Raw genomic sequence first — 20,831 nt, 5'->3', positions numbered from 1 at the left:
TAACATAAATCTCTCTCTATATAAGCAACGGAGCCAGGATTTTCTAGAACACAGACATAAGAATGTAGAACGTAAACAAAGCAACGTAACATACAGGGGTATCAACAAATAACTAAAGAAATCCTAACCAATAATCAAAAGTTCGCTTCGCAACAGTATTTAACAGTAGCCCCATCTGTTTCTAGCCATAGTCAGAGAGGATATGGCAAAATTTGTAAGGGTTAATTCTGCAAATTAATGGCATTCTATGGAATTTACATATTAAGTAACTCTTTGTAATATTACCTGAAACTTACTAGAAATTATATATAACTATAGTTTCAAACACCTTTTGTTCAGTCATTTAGAGCAATTGATAATGGGACTTTTTAAAATAGGACCCTTAGGCAAATAAAAATACCTGAAACAAGCTATTTGGTATTAGCAGCTTATTAATACCTCTACTAGATTTTTTCCTATTTATAATATTAGGTAAATCACCTTGTCAGCTTCTGCTAAATACACCTTTACTCTATATCCACGTTTCTTCGAGAACCACTGGCTTGAATAAACTTGGTTTTTGTAGTGCTTGTAAAAACTCTTCTTGGGAGTACCTAAATAGATATATGGGCTGTTTCATTGTGACAGTGTTTTCTACTAGAAAGGCATCCTTTTCTATTCCACAAACTCTAGTTCCTTCAGAATGTTTCACTGGGCCCGTTGATAGTTGTAAAGTGTATTAAGAAGTTGACTTTTTTCAAAACTGATCTAACGAAACACACACACATTATCTCAATTACACACGTAGTATCATGGTTAAATCGAAATACTTAATGAAATATTGTAAAATTTACATTAAAAATAAAAAAAATGTCCTTTGTTTACTTTTTGCCATCAATGGCGGACGATTTTCCGAGCCTTGTCTTCCTGATTCATTGCCGACGTGACTAGATGACGTCAAAAGTCTATCGCGCTTGGAACGCATCTAATAGACAAGAAAGGCAAATGATGACGTAACCGCCACGGAAAAAAAATGGACCATACATAAATAGCTATTATATTTCGGGGTTATTAGGAATACATCTACTTCACTAGGTATATTTTACAGGGTACACAAAGTTGTAGCAACCTAACCTAACAAGTGCGGAAAGTGGTACTCTCCCACGCAAGACTGCAGAAGCAGTTAAATTGCGGGAAAGATGCTTTTCGCATGTGTTAGGGACCAAATTTTTCTTACCGAGTATCAATTTTCATTAAATTGAACGAAAATGTATAGTAAAATTACTTAAATAAAAGCCTCTGTTTGCATAGATGATTAAAAGACTTTATCTACAACAGTTACATAATATCGTAATTTCGCACTATTTTCAGTGTCATAATGACCTTTATTACCGCACTTGTTAATATTAATATTAAAAGTAACTTTTAGTTAGATTTTTTTAAATTAAAAAACGACATACAATTACATGAAAACTCAATTATTATTAGGATAAATATTAATGGTAAACTCTTTGCAATTGGATAAATTAATGTCAGTTGTTGACGTGCCTAACAAGTTGCTGGAAATATTTTAATTTTTTTTATATTTTTTTTATTGTTTTTATTTTTTTTCAATTAATCATTAAAATAATAATCGTTGTAGATAAAATGTTGTACGTAACACGTAGGATATGTTATTAACGCACTGTGTGATTACACGACTTGGCCGTAAATAACTATTACGCACCCGAATAGGAATAGTTATTTACATTACAAACGTAGTATGAGCATTTTTATAGTCACGAGGGGGAAGTAGTATTGCCACGACGAGGTCGTAGACCAAGTTGTGGCGATCACACGAGTCGAATAATTTGCCATACCACACGAGTAATTGTACATTACTACTACGTATGGCAAATTAGCAGGCAAAAAGTATTTTATCTACGATCCACACTGAAATTAGTCATTTTTTTAACTCCAACATGGCGTTACGTAATGATAGTTTTTACAGCCACTAGTGCGATAATGATTGTTTATCACACTAGTGCGGTAAAATCAATTCTTATCGCACTAGTGTATTAAAATCGCTTATAACGTAAATCAAAATCAGCTATGTAATGAGTGACTACCATGCTAGGGGTAGATAAAACGCATTTTTAAAGCATTTACACCTACTGTTTAGAAAACATCACTTCCATTTTAGAAAGCGTGTGTTGTATTTTAGAATAGTTATTTTAGTTTTGGTTTAGTTTATTTTTAAAAACCCGCTTTTTTAAAATATAGATTCAATTATAGAAGGTTGAGAGGTTAGTGGTGAAAAGGTTGTGGTGACTGCCAGAAATTAAATTTTCTACTTATTTTAAACTAACCTTGTAAACGTCCAATAATTTTAAAATTTTGAGATTTTGCTATTATATGTCAGATGTCAGATTTGACGGCAATCACTTCTGAATTTAGAAAAAGAATATTTAGATTAAGAATTTTCAACTGTGGATAACTGCTGTAGATAGTCATAGTAAAGGGGTGGCCAACTAAGAATACGAGATAATGCATGTAGGAAACCAAAGATGATACACGTTGGAAGGTAAAAATATTTGAAGTAATATGGCTATAAGGAATACATCTAATATTTTCGTGATTCCACCGTTGCCGCATCTACATAAAATCAGTGATAACTACGGATTTTCGTTCGACAACTGATGTTATTTCCTGATTCTGTTGCTTAATCTAGACAGTTTTTGTTCTAAATGTTGTCGTTTTTGAGATATTGACTATTAAACATTGAAATTTTCAATATTTGGCAGGCTATAGCAGGCGAACGGTTAAAGGTCCCTATGTTGCTTTTTTGAAATCTAGATTAATATGGTAAATTAAAAAATAAAAAAAAAAATAAAGATTTACTCAACATTCAAAGTTTTTTGAAAATGCCATAGTTAGATAGATCTCAAAAAAGGAAGATAGGGACATTTAAACCGTTTTGCTGGCCACGTGACGCATAGTCAAATTACGTCCCATCCGCTTTATAAACCCTTTTTATAGTGTTCTTGAATTCAGCTTCTAAAAATCTGTAAAATAACTTTACAGCGTTACCAGTTCTAGCCTTGACTGAGTTCTAACAATAAATGTGTACCCTTAACAAAACCAAAATATTCCTTATACAAAAATATGCACATATAATTAAAAGTAAGTGTTAATAAGTAAACATTGTTAGTTTTAAACAAGGAAACCAAAATTAATATCCTTTAATCCATGTTATATTCACGTGAATTGTTCGCTTTAACGTAAAACTTTCACATCTTGGCAATACTGCAAACTTTTAGTGCATGCGCTTGTATTGCCCTGGTGGCCTAGCTTTATAATGGCGCTTGTCGTTCAAGTTGCCATTTCTCTTCTGGGTACGGGCCTAAGAACATCATTTTCATGTTTCTTTAGTTAACTGTGGCTTCTACAAGAATTCTACTGGTAAGTTTAACCGTTTTTCCAAATAATTGTTGTTAGGTTTTCTGTTTTTACTGGGTTAAAAACTGCTTCCTTCACACAACATTTCCAAATTTATTAGCTTATTAACAATTGACGCTGATTGTTTTGCCTCAAAATACGAACTATTTTGGATAGAGGCCGGTTAAGAACTAAACGTCTGCTCCACGTGTTTTGAACCAATTCTGAAGTAAATATTTTTTTCTCAAATCTTAATCAAATTTACTTAGTTGAATGACAAGTTAATAAATTTGTGCATACATAAGCAGTATACAAAATATTTGAAGCACAAATAGCTCTGTAATGCTTGTTTACGTCTTAGTTTTCCTGGAGGAAACAATAACTTTGCGCCTTAGGACCTTCGATCATTTTTACAGTCAAGTCTCTCAGGTAAAGTTACAAAAAAGTTCGCCGTCATTGAAAACGTGCGTTAAAGTAAAAATGATCCTCACGAATAGTTCAAACTTTTATTACATTCAAACATCATTTGTGCGTAAAATAGTGTACAGGGTGTCCCATTTTCGACACTTTTGTAAGGTATTTTGCTTATTTTTAAAAATGCAGAGTTGCAGTTTTCTGTTACTTTTTTGTGACCATAGCGTCAGCAGAATTTTCCTAACTTCTTTGTTTTTTAAGACACAGGAGAATGAGTAAAAGATCGAAAAATATCACTTTTTATGTATACGTATCTCAGATAAATTGAAATTTTTGGAAGAAGTTAAAACGGAATCTTAAAGACATTTTTCCATAGATCCAGTGGAGTAGTTAGTTTTTCCCTAACGTCGTCGGTTTTTTAATTTTGATACAAATATATGAAAATGAACAAGAAAAAGAATTTGTTGATCAAGCCTTCAAGTCAATTTTCTACGTTGAAACAAGAAAATGTGAAACTTGACTATTTGGTCAAATTATCAAGTCAATTTTCATATCTAAAGTTTAAGTTTCATCAAATTATCAACTTTTCAAGTCATTCTTCAAGATCCAAATATCAAAACATTAAAAATGTCTTGTCGATCAAGTTTTCAAGTCAATTATCAAGCTTGAAAGTAGAAAATGTAAAAATTCTCTATTTGGTTAATTTATCAAGTCAATTTTCATATCTAAAATGTAAATTAAGATAATAAATTACGTTTTATCGTCGGCACTTTTCCTCCTCTACAATGTGGCAGTATCATAAGAAAGATACATCATTTCAGTCTGAGGCAACTATATCAGTTTTTTGTTTTTGTTTTTGTTTTGACAACCCCCAGATCAGATTTCTTCTCCTTTAAAATATTTTTTCTTTTTACTGAGTACTTATAATACATTAAACGCTACGGTTCAGTGTTACAGTTTAACTAAAATATCAAAAATGGTATTTTCAGGGTCTTAGAAATGATATTAATCAACAAATTGATTAAGCTAGATCGGGTTTAGTGTCATTAACTGTCAGTTTCTCACATGATTTTTTTTACAAATGGAAATAATACCATGTGAACTAATGGCACACACAAAACCAACCAAATTTTTTTGTTATTTTTACGAAATTGCAAGACCATAACATCGTAATTATAAACCAAAGGCTGAATTTAAATATGTAAAAATTCAATAGGTTATTCCTAAGAAAAATGAATGATGGCAAAAACCGACATCCAGTCGTAGCGAAATTATAGTCTTCTTTCATATAATGAGAATTATTCACTCAGATGATTTCCAAACTCGCCTAGCGGGTTGTTTGCCATTTTATATATAATCACCATCATTTCGAGTTTTATATTGCTTATTTAATATAGCTAAAAGATCTTTCAAAGTGAATTTCTACAAGTATCGAAAGTAAGGCGTCAAACAAAGATCAACAGCTGATTGGGTCCCTGGTCCTCAGTTAGTACATTAATAAAAATTTTCCCTAAACTGTGGTCATTAATTATGGCTCTCAATAACATAAAAGATAATGGTTGGGGCTTCTTGTTTTCTCTCTCTGATGATTTAGATAGTAAATTGCTGACACAAAGAATTAAGGTAGATAGGAATAAAACCATGGTAAACGTTGTTAAAACTTATGGTTACTACGCTTGATGCGTTGCGTCGTTTCTTGGACCCTTTGTTAGAATACTGTAGGTAGGTGCTTGGCATGTAGTCCAGATAAAATAAATCAAATTTCGAGGCTGGCCTCTTCATCAGTGAGGCAGCACAAAACGGAGAAGGAGATTACTCACTAATGAAGATGCTAGTCGGCCCGAAACGTTGGAATTACAAGCAGTCAAGCCTGGAAACCTCGTTTTCTTTTAACTGGACCACATCCCAAGAACCTACCTATCGTATTGTCAAAACTCTTGATGAACATCTGTCAAGGAATAAGTATTAAGGTAAGCTAGGGGATTTTTAAAAGGTTTAGTGGAGATTCCAAATTTTGAGACTTTTGCTGAAAGCTTAATGTTTGGTATCTTACTGAAATTAAAAATTCATGTTTTCTGTAATTACCTTGCCAAGACGTCGTTGTCAATAATGTTGGCGTATGTCTAACGAACTTTTTTGAATCAGTTTTCTCACAATGTTTTGATTGATGACTATCTTACTGTAGAAATAACAGAGACAAATTTTAGATCAGATGATTATTAGGTTTAGTGAAGCAGATTTACCTGAAATAGCATTTTGAATTACTTACAAGTTATTTTTGTTTTAAATCTATAAAGTGGACTTTCTCAAGACTATGAGTTTCAAGTTATCTAGTAGGGCAATATAGCCTATTACGTATTGTTTTTTAGTTATTTGCTGGATTTATAATAGTATTTTAATTATGTATTTTATTTTGTTTTCAGAAATGTCGAAAGCTATGAAACAAAAGCATGTTTTTCGGAAAAATCTTAAAGATGATTATTCAGTTCCCACCGCCAACCAACACATAGTTAAAGTCCTGGAAAACAGAGGCAACAATTTACACACCGTGCAATCGCCGGACGGTTCCACATTCCTGGTTTCGATGCCGACTAAATTCCGCAGAACTTTTTACGTTAGGTACGGAAATTTTGTTCTTATGGAACCCATCAAGGAAGGTGTCAAAGTGAAGGGCGAAATAGTAAAAATCCTAATTAGTGAACATGTGAAGTATTTCAAACAAGAAAATGTCTGGCCCAAGGAGTTTTCATCAAATGATCAGCAAAATTCCGACGATTGTGAGGAAGATGATATTTGTGTCAATACAAACAGGCCGCATATCGTTAATAGCGATAGTGAGGATGTGGAAAGTGATGAAAACTCGTGTGAAGTGAAGTATTCAGATATACCCATTTTCAGAGGTTCCAGAAAATCAGGAGCATAGTTTAGATGAAAATGATACATGCGTCTTTCACTTCGCAGCATTAAAACCATATAGTGCTTATAAGTTGTGTAATTCTTGTTCTAATATATGTGATTTTATATACATAGGCGTGGGTTTGAATTAAAGCTCTTCTAAGAGTCGATTGCAACGACATATTTAAAGGCATCCTAAGCTAATTTGACGGACATTTTGCACATGACCTGTCACAGTCAAATCACAACTTAGCTTCGGTAGAGTCCGGGTGCCTTTAGATACGTCTATATTATAATGAATATCATACAGTGAGGACAAAAAGTGTAAAAAAGTACTCCATTCTAAATCATTCCACTTGAGTGAAACTATAACGAAACATCCAGAATAAAAATTCGAAACAATAAATTATTTAAAAAGTCTCACTCAAGAAAGGGCGGAAATAAAACTTAAGGAAATAATTTCGCATCCCCGTGGCTTAATAAACGGTATAGGATCAATTTTCAAAAAGTGGTGAAAAAACACGCAACCTTCTCCAGAATATATTTATTAGACCCTCAAACTTGTTAAAGTCTGTAGTTTTTGTTTTTGGGGGTCACCCTAACCCATGGCAAATGTAGCCCGTGAATTTTAATTCAATGTAGTGTGTAATTTTTTGTTTCTTTTTTCCCCTTAATAGATTTATTAACTCTATAATAATGTTTCAAAAAAAATGTTTTATGTAAGTTTAACCTGTCTCTCCCCGTCTAGAAAGACAGTCAGCGGTATTTACCAAACTTAAGCCTCTGAAGATGAGCATCTATATGCTCGAAACAGGCCAGGCGTTTTGACTTTCACCTCAGTTTGAGGGTCTAATAAATACAGGGTGTCCCGCGAGGTAAGAGACAAAATTTTACTACGAGTTCTTTACGTAAATTTGAGTTGAAAATGTCCTATGAACATCCGTCCGCAAATGCTTCCTTACCAAGATATGATTTTTTTAAATTTAATAGTGTTATTGGGAAAGCTATCAGCCACATTATTAAAAGGGTTAGGTGCTTACTATGCTTACAATGTGAAGGTGGACATTTTGAGCAATTATTGTAAACAGTTATTTTCACAGTAGTATTAATTTTTTTTGTTAAATAAAATTATTTTTTGGCATTATTGTAGTTTTCGGCACAATAACACTATTAAATTTAAAAAAATCATATCTTGGTAAGGAAGCATTTGCGGACCCATGTTCATAGGACATTTTCGATCGAATTTACCTAAGGAACTTGTAGTTAAATTTTATCCCTTACCTCACGGGACACCCCGTATATTGTGGAGAAGGTTGCGTGTTTTTCACCACTTTTGCGATTTCGCCTCCACTGCGAGTAACATGGGCTACTGCTTCACTCTCAATTTTCAAAGCAATCACTGGAAATCTGGATGCCTCAGATGGTGAGCGTTACGAAAACTTAATTAGAGGGCTACAACTAAATCAAAATAATTTAGCCTCAGTTAGAAAAGAGAATTCTTTATCTCTCAACCTTTTAGAGAGTTAACAACACAATGGGCCTGTCCCACAATTTTTTTTTATTTCATAACTACAAAGACGGATTGAAAATATTATACCCGTATTTTTTTGTTTTCAAAAATATTAAGTCTAAATAGAAAAAAAATGACGATAAAAACTACATTAATCTCATGTTTAAAACGCCCGCCGCCGGTGACGTACTACACTATCAACCAATCAGCGACAAGAAGTGAAACAGATGGCGTGCAACAGCCAATAAAATCGCCCAGAATTACGTACGTCACATGCGCGCCAAAACAATCTTTTAAAGTTAATGGACAAATTCAAACTAATGTAGGAACATTTACGACCATAATTTTTTCTTCAAGAATATGAAGAATTAGTTTTTTGATCCTATTCTTTCGATTCCAGTCATTAAAACAAAAATTTATGATATGTGGGATAGGCCCATTGAAACAGTCCAACACAATGAAATATTGCATCTTACGGAAAAACACAGCATTTACCAAAGCTGTTTTAAACCAAGTTATAAATCTGTATGAAATCATCGATGCAATATTAACAGATATAGAAAATGCAATTACATTTTTGAAATTGAAAATTTGAAAGACCTCTATTCTGAGCTATTAAACATAAAAAGGGTTATCGACACAAATCATGTATGCCACTGGAGGTAAAATTGGAAAATACAATATTGTATGAGAAAATTATTAAAGTAGAAAGTTCATTTTAAACAACAAAGTTACCTTTTTACTAAGAATACCAATAACTTATTCCGAAAAATTAAACTACTATCATTTTTATTCAGCTTCAATATACGCACAGAACCTCCTTAAGGTTATTTTCCCAAAACGTAAATATTTACTAAAAAACAAATTGCACTATTCATATCGTAACAGCGAATGCACCAAAATAAAGGACCAGTATTATGTGTGCGACAAAATTGAGTTGGAGAACTTGGACGTAAACAGCTAATGTAAGGTACAGCTATTGGAAGCCAACTCTCATCATCTGTCTACTTGTCGTTAATTTCAACTAGAACTATACCAAGTGATACTTAATCGACTGGACTATTCTAGTCAATGGCTAATAGTACTTCCACGAATGGAGTCATTACAATTGACTTGTTTTAACCAGAAAGACCATTTGAAATTAATCATAGGTTATATCCCGAGATGTTCAAGTTTTATCGGGTAAACTGTGCATAGGTGATTTTTTGCAAAATTTTGCTTGGAAAATGATTGAGACTAAATAATTCGACGATAAAATCCTGAGACCGCAGGTCGAAGGATTTTTTCCAAAGAATTATTTAGTCGAAACCATTTGCCTAAAAGAAAAATTTTGCAAAAAACCTACCAATGCACATTTTACGTGATAAAACGTGAACGCCGAGGGGTATATGTCAAGATTATTTCCTGAAAACTCACATTTTAGTTTATTAACAAGAAAACACCATAGTTAGAACACAAATACTAAACTAAACCTGATGAAATTAATGATAATATTGAACTCATCCCAGCAGATGACAGATTTTCGTTCAGCCATGTATATTCTTGTTTAGATTTCAAATTGACAATCATACGTCAAAATATTTTAATTTATGTAATTATTTAATGAAAACTACGTTACAGTGATTTATTAATTGTTAATATTGAAGAAGATAACTTAAATTTTATAAGTGTCTAAATCCCGTTTTGTTTAATATCAAATTTTCTTCAAAAAACGTATTCGAAAAAGGTAGGTGGTGTTTAATCACTGTTAAATTTTAGCAGCCAGGGATTTAATCAGTATAAAACGGTTTCCATTGGTGGAACTAGAAAGGTTCTCGGAATTTGATTGGCTGCTGGTACAATGAAGGAAATAATCATAGGTTATATCCCGAGACGTTCATGTTTTATCGGGTAAACTGTGCATAGGTGGTTTTTTGCAAAATTTTGCTTGGAAAATGATTGAGACTTGCGGTCTCAGGATTTTATCGTCGAATTATTTAGTCGAAACCATTTGCCTGAAAGAAAAATTTAGCCAAAAACGTACCAATGCACATTTTTCGTGAGAAAACGTGAACGCCGCGGGCTATAGTCAAGATTATTTCCTGAAAACCCACATTTTAGTTTATTAACAAGAAAACATCTTAGTTAGAACCCAAATACCAAACTAAACGTGATGAAATTAATGATTAAGTCATGCTACTTTGGTGTGAAAGCCCACTATACGGAACAGTTTGTTTTTCTCAATTAGTTTGTTTCTGCTTTAGGTAATTTTAAAAGGCTCATTTTTATGTAATTATGAATTAAGGGATAGTAATACGTAATACGGATAGTATAGTATATTATGAATTAAGGGATAGGTAATCAAAATTTTAAAACTAATGAGCTCTTGTATTTTATTTTTTTGGACGGTGTTTCGACAAGAATCCAGTAACAATATTTGGCACAGAAAATACCTTTGATATAAGAAATTATTTCCCAAAGTGCCCTTGAATCATAATACACTTGATTTTTAGCAGTACCCAAGCCAGTTTTGGTTATTCAAAATCGTACAGATATTGAGTAATTATTTATTTATTTTTTTATTTGTATCACATTTATCCATCCTTGTATATCTAACGGCTTTCAATATCCAAATATCCTTTTAAATTGGACACACTTTATAAATATATAAATAAAGAATCTTAATATGACACATTGAAAATGTGTGATATGACTGATATGTACAGGGTGATTGATTGAATTTTGACCACCCCCTTAACTTCCATAATTTTGATTTTGGCAAAAAACGTTAAATACAAAACTAGAAGATATTTAGGTCTACTTTATTTTTAGATAAACAGTTATTATACAGGGTGTCCCAAATTTGAGTAACGAACCAAACTTATGTTTTTTTAAATACAATGACCAACTTTTTAATCGATATTTTAATTCTACGTCAAATTCTAGGCCTAATTGATGTAAAGTGTCTGTATCGATATTAAAATGTTTCCGCAGCAGCGTCCTTGATTGATTGAATTTTAACCACCCCCTTAACTTCCGTATTTTTGATTTTAGTAAAAAAACTAGTTGTAGCAACAGTTATAGATATTTGGGTCTACTTTTACTCTTAGATAAACAGTTATTATACAGACTGCCCCAAATTTAAGTAACTAACTTAACCCTTAATCACATAGTCGAGGAAACATTGTTAAAGTAACAGATGCTGCGGAAAGTTGAATATCGATACAGACATTTTACATCAATTCCTAAAATTTGACGTAGAATGCAAATATCGGATAAAAAGTTGGTCATTGTGTTTAAAAAACATAACTTTGGTTTGTTACTAAACCTTGGGACACCCTGTATAATAACTGTTTATCTAAAAATAAAGTAGACCTAAATATCTTCTAGTTTTGTATTTAACGTTTTTTGCTAAAAGCAAAATTAAGAAAGTTAAGGGGGTGGTCAAAATTCAACCAATCCAGGACGTTGCTGCCGAAACAGTTGAATATCGATACAGACATTTTACATCAATTAGGCCTAGAATTTGACGTAGAATTCAAATATCGGATAAAAAGTTGGTCATCGTATTTAAAAAAACATAAGTTCGGTTTGTTACTCAAATTTGGGACACCCTGTATAATAACTGTTGATCTAAAAATAAAGTAGACCTAAATATCTTCTAGTTTTGTATTTAACGTTTTTTGCTAAAAGCAAAATTAAGAAAGTTAAGGGGGTGGTCAAAATTCAATCAATCACCCTGTACAATGAATAAAAAAAATGTAAACATAGCAGAAAGGAGCAATAGCAAACAAAGTGGGTGACAGAAACAAGGGGGAGGGGGGGGGAGTAATATGGCGGCCGTCAATACTTGTTAATCTTGTCCACTGTAGAACTTAATTTAAATTTGCAAAACTCAACTGTTAAAGAACCACAAACAAACAAAACAAACTAACACTATACTACAACAAATACAAACAACAAATTTTTGCGGGTTTGAAACTCCAAACTTTCAATGACTTTGCGTCAATTCAACTGCGCAGTAGGCGAATGCGCAATCAAAGATGGTGGACTTCCGTCCCCCTCGCTTAATGCACAAACGGGTTATAATTTGTATTATTGTTACCTCCTGATACTTGTTCTTTTTACTCATTGGATATGTATAGATTTGCATAAAATTCGATTGCACCAAAATTTCCATTTTTTTGTGTTTTAAAGTAGGTTATCAGTAACCACTCTTTAAATATGTATTTGTATATCAGAAACGGCGTTAAAATATTATCTTATTAATGTCAAGTTTTGCATTTTGAGCGTTTACAGACACTAACAAACCTTGGGCATGCTGTTGCTCGGTGCTCCAAAATTCTATATTACTCTTACATATTTTGCGTTGTTTAACACATATGTCATAGTAATTTGTTAATAAATAACTAATATTGTTACTTTTGAATGTCACCAATATTCAAACGTGTCAATTTTCTGGTTATTTCTTAATGATTATTTATTTAACATGGACAATCATACAAAACACAATATGGCACTGAAATTCACAACTTATAAATTAGTATGCATGTTTCAATGTTGATAATCTTAAAAAATGCTACTCGTGTTAATTTATATTCTTAGTAATTTTTTCTGTACTAGTAAACTTATACAGTGTGTCCATAAAGTGTGCAATATATTCTATTAAAATTCAGGGAGTTGTTTTTCAGAAAAATCTCGGCACGTATGTTATTATTTTTAAACGGGCATTTTTTGAGAAAAAATTAGATATACAGGATGTCCCAAAAATGAGATATAACCTTCGAGTTGACATTTTCAAATGAGAACTGAGGTGATATTCATGCAGCATATCCTATGTCGATATTCAGATGTTTTCAAGAAAATAACGTTTTAAAAAATAAACCATGTTTTATTGAAAATAGTGTTTAATAATAAAAAACAATAATTATTTAGTTAATTAAATATTCAAACTAAAACCCTTCTTGTGCCTGGCAGTAGCAGAAACGATCGATATATTCACGCTGGACCCTATTAATACTGGTTTCTTGACTAATGTTAGCACACTCTCTTCTAATTCTAGTTTTTAAGGGGATCGGTAAAGACTTTACGTTTTTCGATCGCGATGCTTGGCCTACGTGTAGAAAAATATATAAAAAACACTGTTCGTTCTTTGTTTCTGTCGATAAAACTACGGCAGTGTTAACGCAGACATTACTGTTTAAGCGACGATGCTCCTAGAGTAATATGGAACAAAGATGCAAGATTTCCGCTCCGAAATTCGAGCAACTTTTTAGTCCTATCTTTTAACCCAAATCACGACTTTAATTTTTAACTTATTTGCGTGATTTTTTTTTTATTAAATAGCTAAAGGTTTGGGGAATGTGCGAAAGTTATTTTTGTCACCAAAAAAGTTTTGCAGGTAGGAAAAATAGTGACTTGAAAATTATGGTAATTTTAGCATTTTGTTAAAATGCTTCTAAATATTTTAATTGACGTAATATTAAAATTATATTGACTTTGGCACATTCTAGGAAGTGTCTTCTTTCATATGACGTTTAAAAAACAGCAATATCTAGCCTAGTTTTTTTTTAATTTGGGTTAACAGATTGTCATAAAATGCATTGAATCTCCCATAAGACGTTTTGCTTTACCGATGCCCTTAAGTCATCGTTTTATAAACAACATTTTAGGATGGCCCCACAAAAAAATCAAAGATTGAGATCAGGAGATCTTGGAGGCCATTCAGTTGATCCACGCCTTCCAATCCATCGGTCATGATATGCTACTTCGTTAAGATACTGTCGAACTTATATTGCATATTGTGGTGGTGCACCATCTTGCTGTAACCATATATTTCACATCATGTGTCACTGGATTCATTAGTTTATTATTAGCGCTGGATTATTAGCAATTCTTAAACTGGGGATGGCTGTAAGAAATCAAAATATTTTGGACCGTTCAATGTCTCTGGAAAAGAGTAATGCCCAATGATCTAATTCCTCACAATTTCTGCCCCAACATTAAATTTTTCAGAATATTGGGTGTGTTGTTCTCTCATCCATCTGGGATTCTCTTATTCCGACAGTTTTGTCTATTAACTTTCCCCGTTAATGTGAATCATCAGTGAATATAATATTTTTAACTTGAACAGGAACATTATGACACATCTCTATTAAGGTTTCACAGAATTGCAAGATGAACAAGAGATGTCTTAATGGCGGGATTGGCGGGCAACTAGACGAATGCTAATATGTCGATTTTCTTCCACAGATAATAAAATATTTAGTTTTTCGGTTTTGTTTATCGCAAGACGTCCATTTTTCAACTTATCTTCTACAGAACCCGTATCTCAAAACTTTCTTTTAATTTTACTAACTACTGACTGGTTTATTGGCCTTTCTGGATATTTGTTATTAAATAAAACACACACTTCATATTGAGTTCGCACTCTATGACCATTCCCAATCATCATCAGAATTTCAGTTCTTTGTGTTGGTGATAAACGCATTGTAATATTATTATTTGTTTGAAATAAAGTCGCAGAAAAAGCAAACAGACAAATTAGGAACTTCAAAATGAATGAGAATAGCATTGCTATAAAAATTTTAAAAAACATCAGCCCGATGTGTTCAGTGGAGCTTTTTCTTCAAATAATTTTTTCAGAATTTCCCGTAGTATCGATAAATGCAACAAAAAATGGGGGTTCTCATTTGAAAATGTTAACTGGATGGTAGTATCTCAATTTTGGGACACCCTGTATATCTAATTTTTTTCTCAAAAATGTGCGTTTATTAATAATACCATACCTGTCCGAGCATTTTTCTGAAAGATAATTTGCTGAATTTTAATTGAATTTATTCCATACTTTATGGACACACTCTACTTAGGTATTCGAATTACTTATGACTTATGAGACACTTGTGCTAAGTTATTTTTTTTTAAATACTTTTTTACATTAAGTATTTAACTAAAAATCGAGTGGAATTGCAGATCGTAGCATAACACATCTGAGAAAATTTTCATTGCTATGGATTACACTATATTAATAAACTACGATAGCGAAAAAAATAGCTAATTTAACATTGTGAATAGGTAATTCTGCCTAAAATATATAACAATGTATTCAGTACGTAATTAGCATTTTGTCGGAGGTATATTAGTAAGTTTTTACCGATTAACGTATCAGTACAAAATTGAACTGACAGCAGAAACATAACCAACCAACACCTATTATAAAGTAAAAATGATAAATTGTATGATACATGTTTATAAACAAGCTGATTTATTACTAGGTAAATTTGTGGAATTACTTTGTTTTTGCTACTGACCAAATAATAATTAATATTATTCAAATATACATTTTCAGTGCTCTGGTGGATGATGGTAATAACATTGGTTGAGGGATACTCTAGAAACGATTTGCAGAAACTGTATCCAGGGTTTGGAACAGAATTTGTTATTTTTCCAGATGAAAATAACAGTCCCATTTTGGGCTATTTAAAATTCCAAAATGACAGCAGAATTGTTCCGGAACAAAAATTTGATTTTGGAAAAGATATTCAATTTCAGTTTTTTTCTCGGTACAGTATAACAATATTTGTTTTATGTCGTTTGTTTTATACTGTAAACTTACTTATTAACGCTTAATGTTAGAGAATATCCCAATGGAGTCTATTTAAAACCCGAATCAGATTTAAATAATTATGTGAACCCAAACAGAACTACAAAATGTATTACCCATGGCTGGATGTCTGGAGGCTCAAAAGACACATGCGTTCTAATTAAGGACGGATTTCTATATAAGTAAGATAAAAGGATCACTATAAATAAAAGTATGTTTTTGCTGAATCAAGGATATGGTGCTATTAGGTATGACGCCAATATCTTTATCATGGACTGGAGCGCCATTTCGGGCAATCCGTTCTATCCGATACCTATGATGGCAACTCCCAAGGTTGGCAAATACTATGGGACATACCTGAACTACCTGATTGACAAAACTGGCATTAATCCGAAAGATATTCACTTGGTGGGACACAGTTTGGGAGCACATGTATCAGGATTTGCAGGACGAGAAGTAAAACAAGGGAAAATTGGCAGAATTTCGGGTATGTTGTACTATATTGGACATTTTCGAGATAACCTAGTGTTCGTTCCACATTATTTTCTTTAGGATTAGATCCGGCACTTCCGGGTTTCGATGTTGGTCTGGTTTCAGCGGGAACGCTGGGCAGCAGCGATGCCGATTTCGTTGATGTAATTCACACATGCGCTGGTTATTTGGGATATAAAACGCCCTTAGGACACGCAGATTTTTATCCTAATGGTGGTGGTCCTCCACAACCGGGATGTTCAATTTTGCAAGTTAGTTTCTGACGTTTATTATTATGCAAGCACCCTCTTTGCGATGCAAAGGCATCTTTACAATTTCGAATGGAATGTTTGACCACCTAGTTTCAGAGTTATGACATACGACATAACGAATTAACCAAAACAACAAAAAACTATTTATTAAAATATAAATTGAATAATATTACTGAATCATGTCGGAGGTGTTGCTTTAAAAACCTGACTAACAACATTTTAAAATTTACAAATATTTGACTATACTTTTTTTTTTAATAACAAATATCTAAGAGTTCAATAAGGTGGTAAATTTCACTATTCCAATTCGATACAAATTTTTAGATTTTTTTTCTACCGAAGTTTTTGAACCAGCCACATCAATAATCTTTTTTGAAATGGATAGGTAACAATTTTAATAAAATTGTATGTTTTTCGGAAATTTCTGTAATCAGCAGCCAAGGCCAATAAAATTTTATCCAGGTATTAACAGGTATATATATATATTTTAGTTATGATCAATATGAATCCTGTTGCTCTTTGCTCAAAGTTTAAACTCAGATAGCTGGAAACTAATTGGATGAAACTTAGTTAAACATCAACTGCAGATTTTAGAAATTCTTAAGAACATATAAAACTGATTTATATCGGTACCGTACCATTAAGTAGATGATGGATTTCGCTGGTCCAAAGACCGAAAACATAACATAAAACTCTAAATATTCGAAACGACCATCAAAAGATAAATGTTTTAACTGTAAGTGATATTCCAAACTTTTATATTTGCAACTTTCACATTTGAGCAAAAGGTAAACGATGTCAGTTATATCATGACAAAATTGCGCAAACGGAAAGCTTACATGACGCTTTGGAAAATAATGGTATTGGTTTTAATTTATGAGATATTTAGAAAAACGCGTTTTTTGGATTTTTGGTGTACTATTTTATTAAGCTTTTGTAATGATGAATTCAGCGATGTATAACACAATATGGTTATTTGGATTAGCAGAAGATGACAAAATTCACTTGTCAGTTTTAACATACCTCAGTAATGCATTTTGGTTTTTAATGTTTTGGACACCTACACAATTGTTTTTTTTTGCATTTGTAAAATTACTTTTCAAGATAATAAAAGACTATTAAAAAAAAATTCTGGTCTTGATGTGCACTGGGAAATATTTATTGACGGTTGTTTGGACTAAGGTTTCATCAAGTCATGCAGCTTCACATTTTTAAAGAAGTAGGTATTTGTCTAAATTTAACAAAAGGATTATCTACTAAAGTGATCGACGGAAAATGGTGGGGTAAAATAAAAGTAAAAGCATTAGTAATCAAGCATTTTTCATATTATTCTTTACGATAATGTACATACCATTTTTTTGTTCGAATTGTCTTTCTAGATAGTTTGGAAAACGGACAACTAAAAAGTTTCAGCCAGAAAATGAAATTTCATATATAATTCTCTCTACGACATATGAGGTCATTTCAATTTAAAGTTGGCATCAAATCATTACATTTCTGCTCGACATGATGACATTTTTGAACCTAACCATCATTTTTGTGATGAATTTGAGGCAATTTATGTGTGTATAATTGTATATTTGTTTCTATTATTTTGAGTAGTCTGGTCTCAAAAGATTACAACTTATTAGTCAAGTGGTTTAATAATTTGAAACGGGCTATTGCCTCGCGCTTTACACAAATTGTTATCATCAAAAATGTTTAACTTTGCCTATGTATCTGGAAGTGCAATTTTCCAAAAACACTCTTATTTATTAAGTACAAACTAAATCTTTTTCTTTCTCTCTAGTTGTTTACTTTATTGGTTGAAGTGTCGTCATCTTATGTACAATATCATTCATGTTATGTTGATTGTGATTTCTCTCAATTTATCTTTGTCTGCAATGCACCTCATATTGTCCTGCAGTGAATTTCCTGAGAAGTGCTTCATTTGGTACATCCATCGCCTCGGCGATCGCCCCTAGGTCTCGTGCCTTCGAATTTTTCCAAATTGTCATCGTTTCTCCTGCTCACATGTCCAAAAAACGAGAATTCGTTGTGTTACAATGGTTGACAGTGTTACATTAACTTGAAGTTCTTCTATTATTAACATGTTGGTTCTGTGGGCAGTCGAAGGCATTCTTAAAAGCCTTCTCCAGATTAGCAATGTCTGTGCCTTCAAGGTCCAGGTTTCTGCCTCCTATAATGCTACTAAGTGGTCAACATAAATAATGTGATTATAGTATAGTTTTCAAAAACTATTTGAATTTTCAAGTACTTGATAGAGAAACTACTTGACTTGACTCAAATATTCATTCTTTGAAGCTTCTTGAAAATACAGACGTAAATATAGACGAAGCCGTGAATCTAAATAGTTTGAACTGACAAGTGTAATCTAATACATACAATATGTACTAGTTTTTCGGTCCGGATTTTATACGTCATTTATGGTATACCAGGTGTCCAAGAGCACCCTGGACATAGGAGATTAACATGGAAAAACGGTTTTGATTTTTTTGCGCCTGTACGGTTGATATGATTGAAAAATCATATTAATAAAAGTTGTAGTACTTATCACAGACTAGTTTTCTGTATTTTTTTCAGATCTCTAACTTGAAACTTTCTCTCTAACTTTGAACTTTTTACGGATAAACAGGTCATTGTTGCTGATACGGTTGCTCGACAACCGCTTATACAGTGCAGGCTAAAAGTTTAAATTTTCTCATTTTTATTTGTGTTTTACGACGAAAGGGCTCAAGTTAGAGATCTGAAAAAAATACAGAAAACTAGTCCGTGATAAGTAATACAACTTTTATTAATACGATTTTTCAATCAAATCAACCGTACAGGCGCAAAAAAATCAAAACCGTTTTTCCATGTTAATCTTCTATGTAAAAGATGCTCTTGGACACTTGGTATATCCTAATTGTGTAACATTTTTTGACACTTTCATGTGCGCGTGTAATAAAATAATTCACACAGCACCAATTTTTAAGTGCTATATTTGAATATAAGAAGAAGCAGGTGCTGTATCTTCAGTACTTTCCTGTATAACTATGGGTTCCTTCCAAGTAGTGAAATTGTCTTATACAGAAAAGATCTTCAAAGAATTTATTAGATGACATTTTCCATCACATTGATACATTGCGAATAAATGTACTCGATGATTTACTTATTTTTCAGTTGATAGTAACTTGTAACGTATAGTAATAAACAAAAGATGTCATTTTCTTTTCTATACAGAATTTTAAACTATAAAGTAAATTGTTGTTAAACGGCACAATTTTTTACATGGTTTTATGTGTTGTAGTTAATTCTACATTTGTTTTTCCGCATATTGTGAAAAAAAACTATTCTTTTTATAATTCATGTAAAAGTTTTGTAATCAGCTTAATACAAAGGTCCATAAAGACACCCCTTTATCAACCTCATAGTTGGTGCAAAACTTTATAAGAACATTTGAAACGGTCTTTGATAGCACGTAACACTACGCTTTGTAACACTTCAAAAAACTCACTCCGTAAGTAATTTAGGAATAGAAGAAGGATCAAAAAACAATACATAATAAATTGAAGGGCTAATTGTGTTATCAAAAAAGTCAAAAATTATTTATGTTTTCTGTTTTGGAAGTTCAAAACCTCACAGTTTAGCCGACGTTTCGCAAATTTATTTTGCATCCGTAGGGCAAACTTTTTTAGCTTTTTAGCTTTTTTATAACGAATCGCTACAAATCAGACGTTTTCCGACTAATTGTATATATTTGTAACCATATTTTTATAAAGTGCAAAAAAATAAGGTTATAAAGAAAACCCCGTTAATGTCACCAAATGTGTTTAGTTGAGACAACACTCACACGAAATAAAAAAAGAAAGCAAAAAGACGCCGACTAAACTATAAACTTCACAGTTTACACGACATGATTTGCTGATTTCCAACACAGATCTAAGAGCCAATACCAAAAACATCAGTCATTCAACCGAAGATCATAAACCAAACGTATATCAGAAATTATGTTCATATATGTTAAAAGGTTTTATTTAATAATAAATTCAAATAAGTGCATTTATTTTAGTTTATCGAGGCATGCAGCCACGGGAGATCTTGGAAAATTTATGCCAGTTCACTTATATCCAAAGAGCCTTTCGTAGCCACCAAATGCTCCATATTTAGTGAGTTGGAAGAGAGTAACATTTGCCATGGAGAGACTAGTTTTATCGGCGATCCCACTCCGTTAAACACCAGAGGAGTATATTACAGTAAAATTCTTGATACAGATTTAATACTATCGACATCCGATAAAAATAAAACTTAA

General features: G+C 32.4%; 2 protein-coding genes across 3 annotated transcripts; both read left to right on the top strand.

Annotated features, from left to right (window-relative positions):
* Window positions 1-2,399: 2,399 nt before the first annotated feature.
* On the top strand, window positions 2,400-6,837 carry LOC145734841 (putative RNA-binding protein EIF1AD). Of its 2 annotated transcripts, none has more exons than XM_081988468.1 (2): window positions 2,400-2,542; window positions 6,234-6,837. In XM_081988468.1, the coding sequence occupies exon 2, from the start codon at window positions 6,236-6,238 to the stop codon at window positions 6,731-6,733; it is 498 nt and encodes a 165-aa protein (XP_081844594.1). In that variant the 5' UTR covers window positions 2,400-2,542; window positions 6,234-6,235; the 3' UTR covers window positions 6,734-6,837. The 2 variants fall into 2 exon arrangements, with proteins under 2 accessions (XP_081844594.1, XP_081844593.1); XM_081988467.1 differs by lacking the exon at window positions 2,400-2,542 and adding an exon at window positions 3,332-3,420.
* An 8,453-nt stretch (window positions 6,838-15,290) lies between these two features.
* Window positions 15,291-20,831, top strand: LOC145734659 (phospholipase A1-like). The gene is made up of 6 exons (XM_081988154.1): window positions 15,291-15,468; window positions 15,543-15,756; window positions 15,830-15,979; window positions 16,046-16,284; window positions 16,350-16,540; window positions 20,592-20,831. The coding sequence occupies exons 1-6, from the start codon at window positions 15,420-15,422 to the stop codon at window positions 20,829-20,831; spliced, it is 1,083 nt and encodes a 360-aa protein (XP_081844280.1). The 5' UTR covers window positions 15,291-15,419.

The sequence above is a fragment of the Ips typographus genome, linkage group LG10 (assembly GCF_016097725.1).
Source record: "Ips typographus isolate SLU linkage group LG10, UJ_Ityp_2.0, whole genome shotgun sequence".
Classification (NCBI taxonomy): domain Eukaryota; kingdom Metazoa; phylum Arthropoda; class Insecta; order Coleoptera; family Curculionidae; genus Ips; species Ips typographus.
The sequence above is the reverse complement of the archived record's forward strand: the minus strand, read 5'-3'. Positions and strand labels throughout refer to the sequence as shown.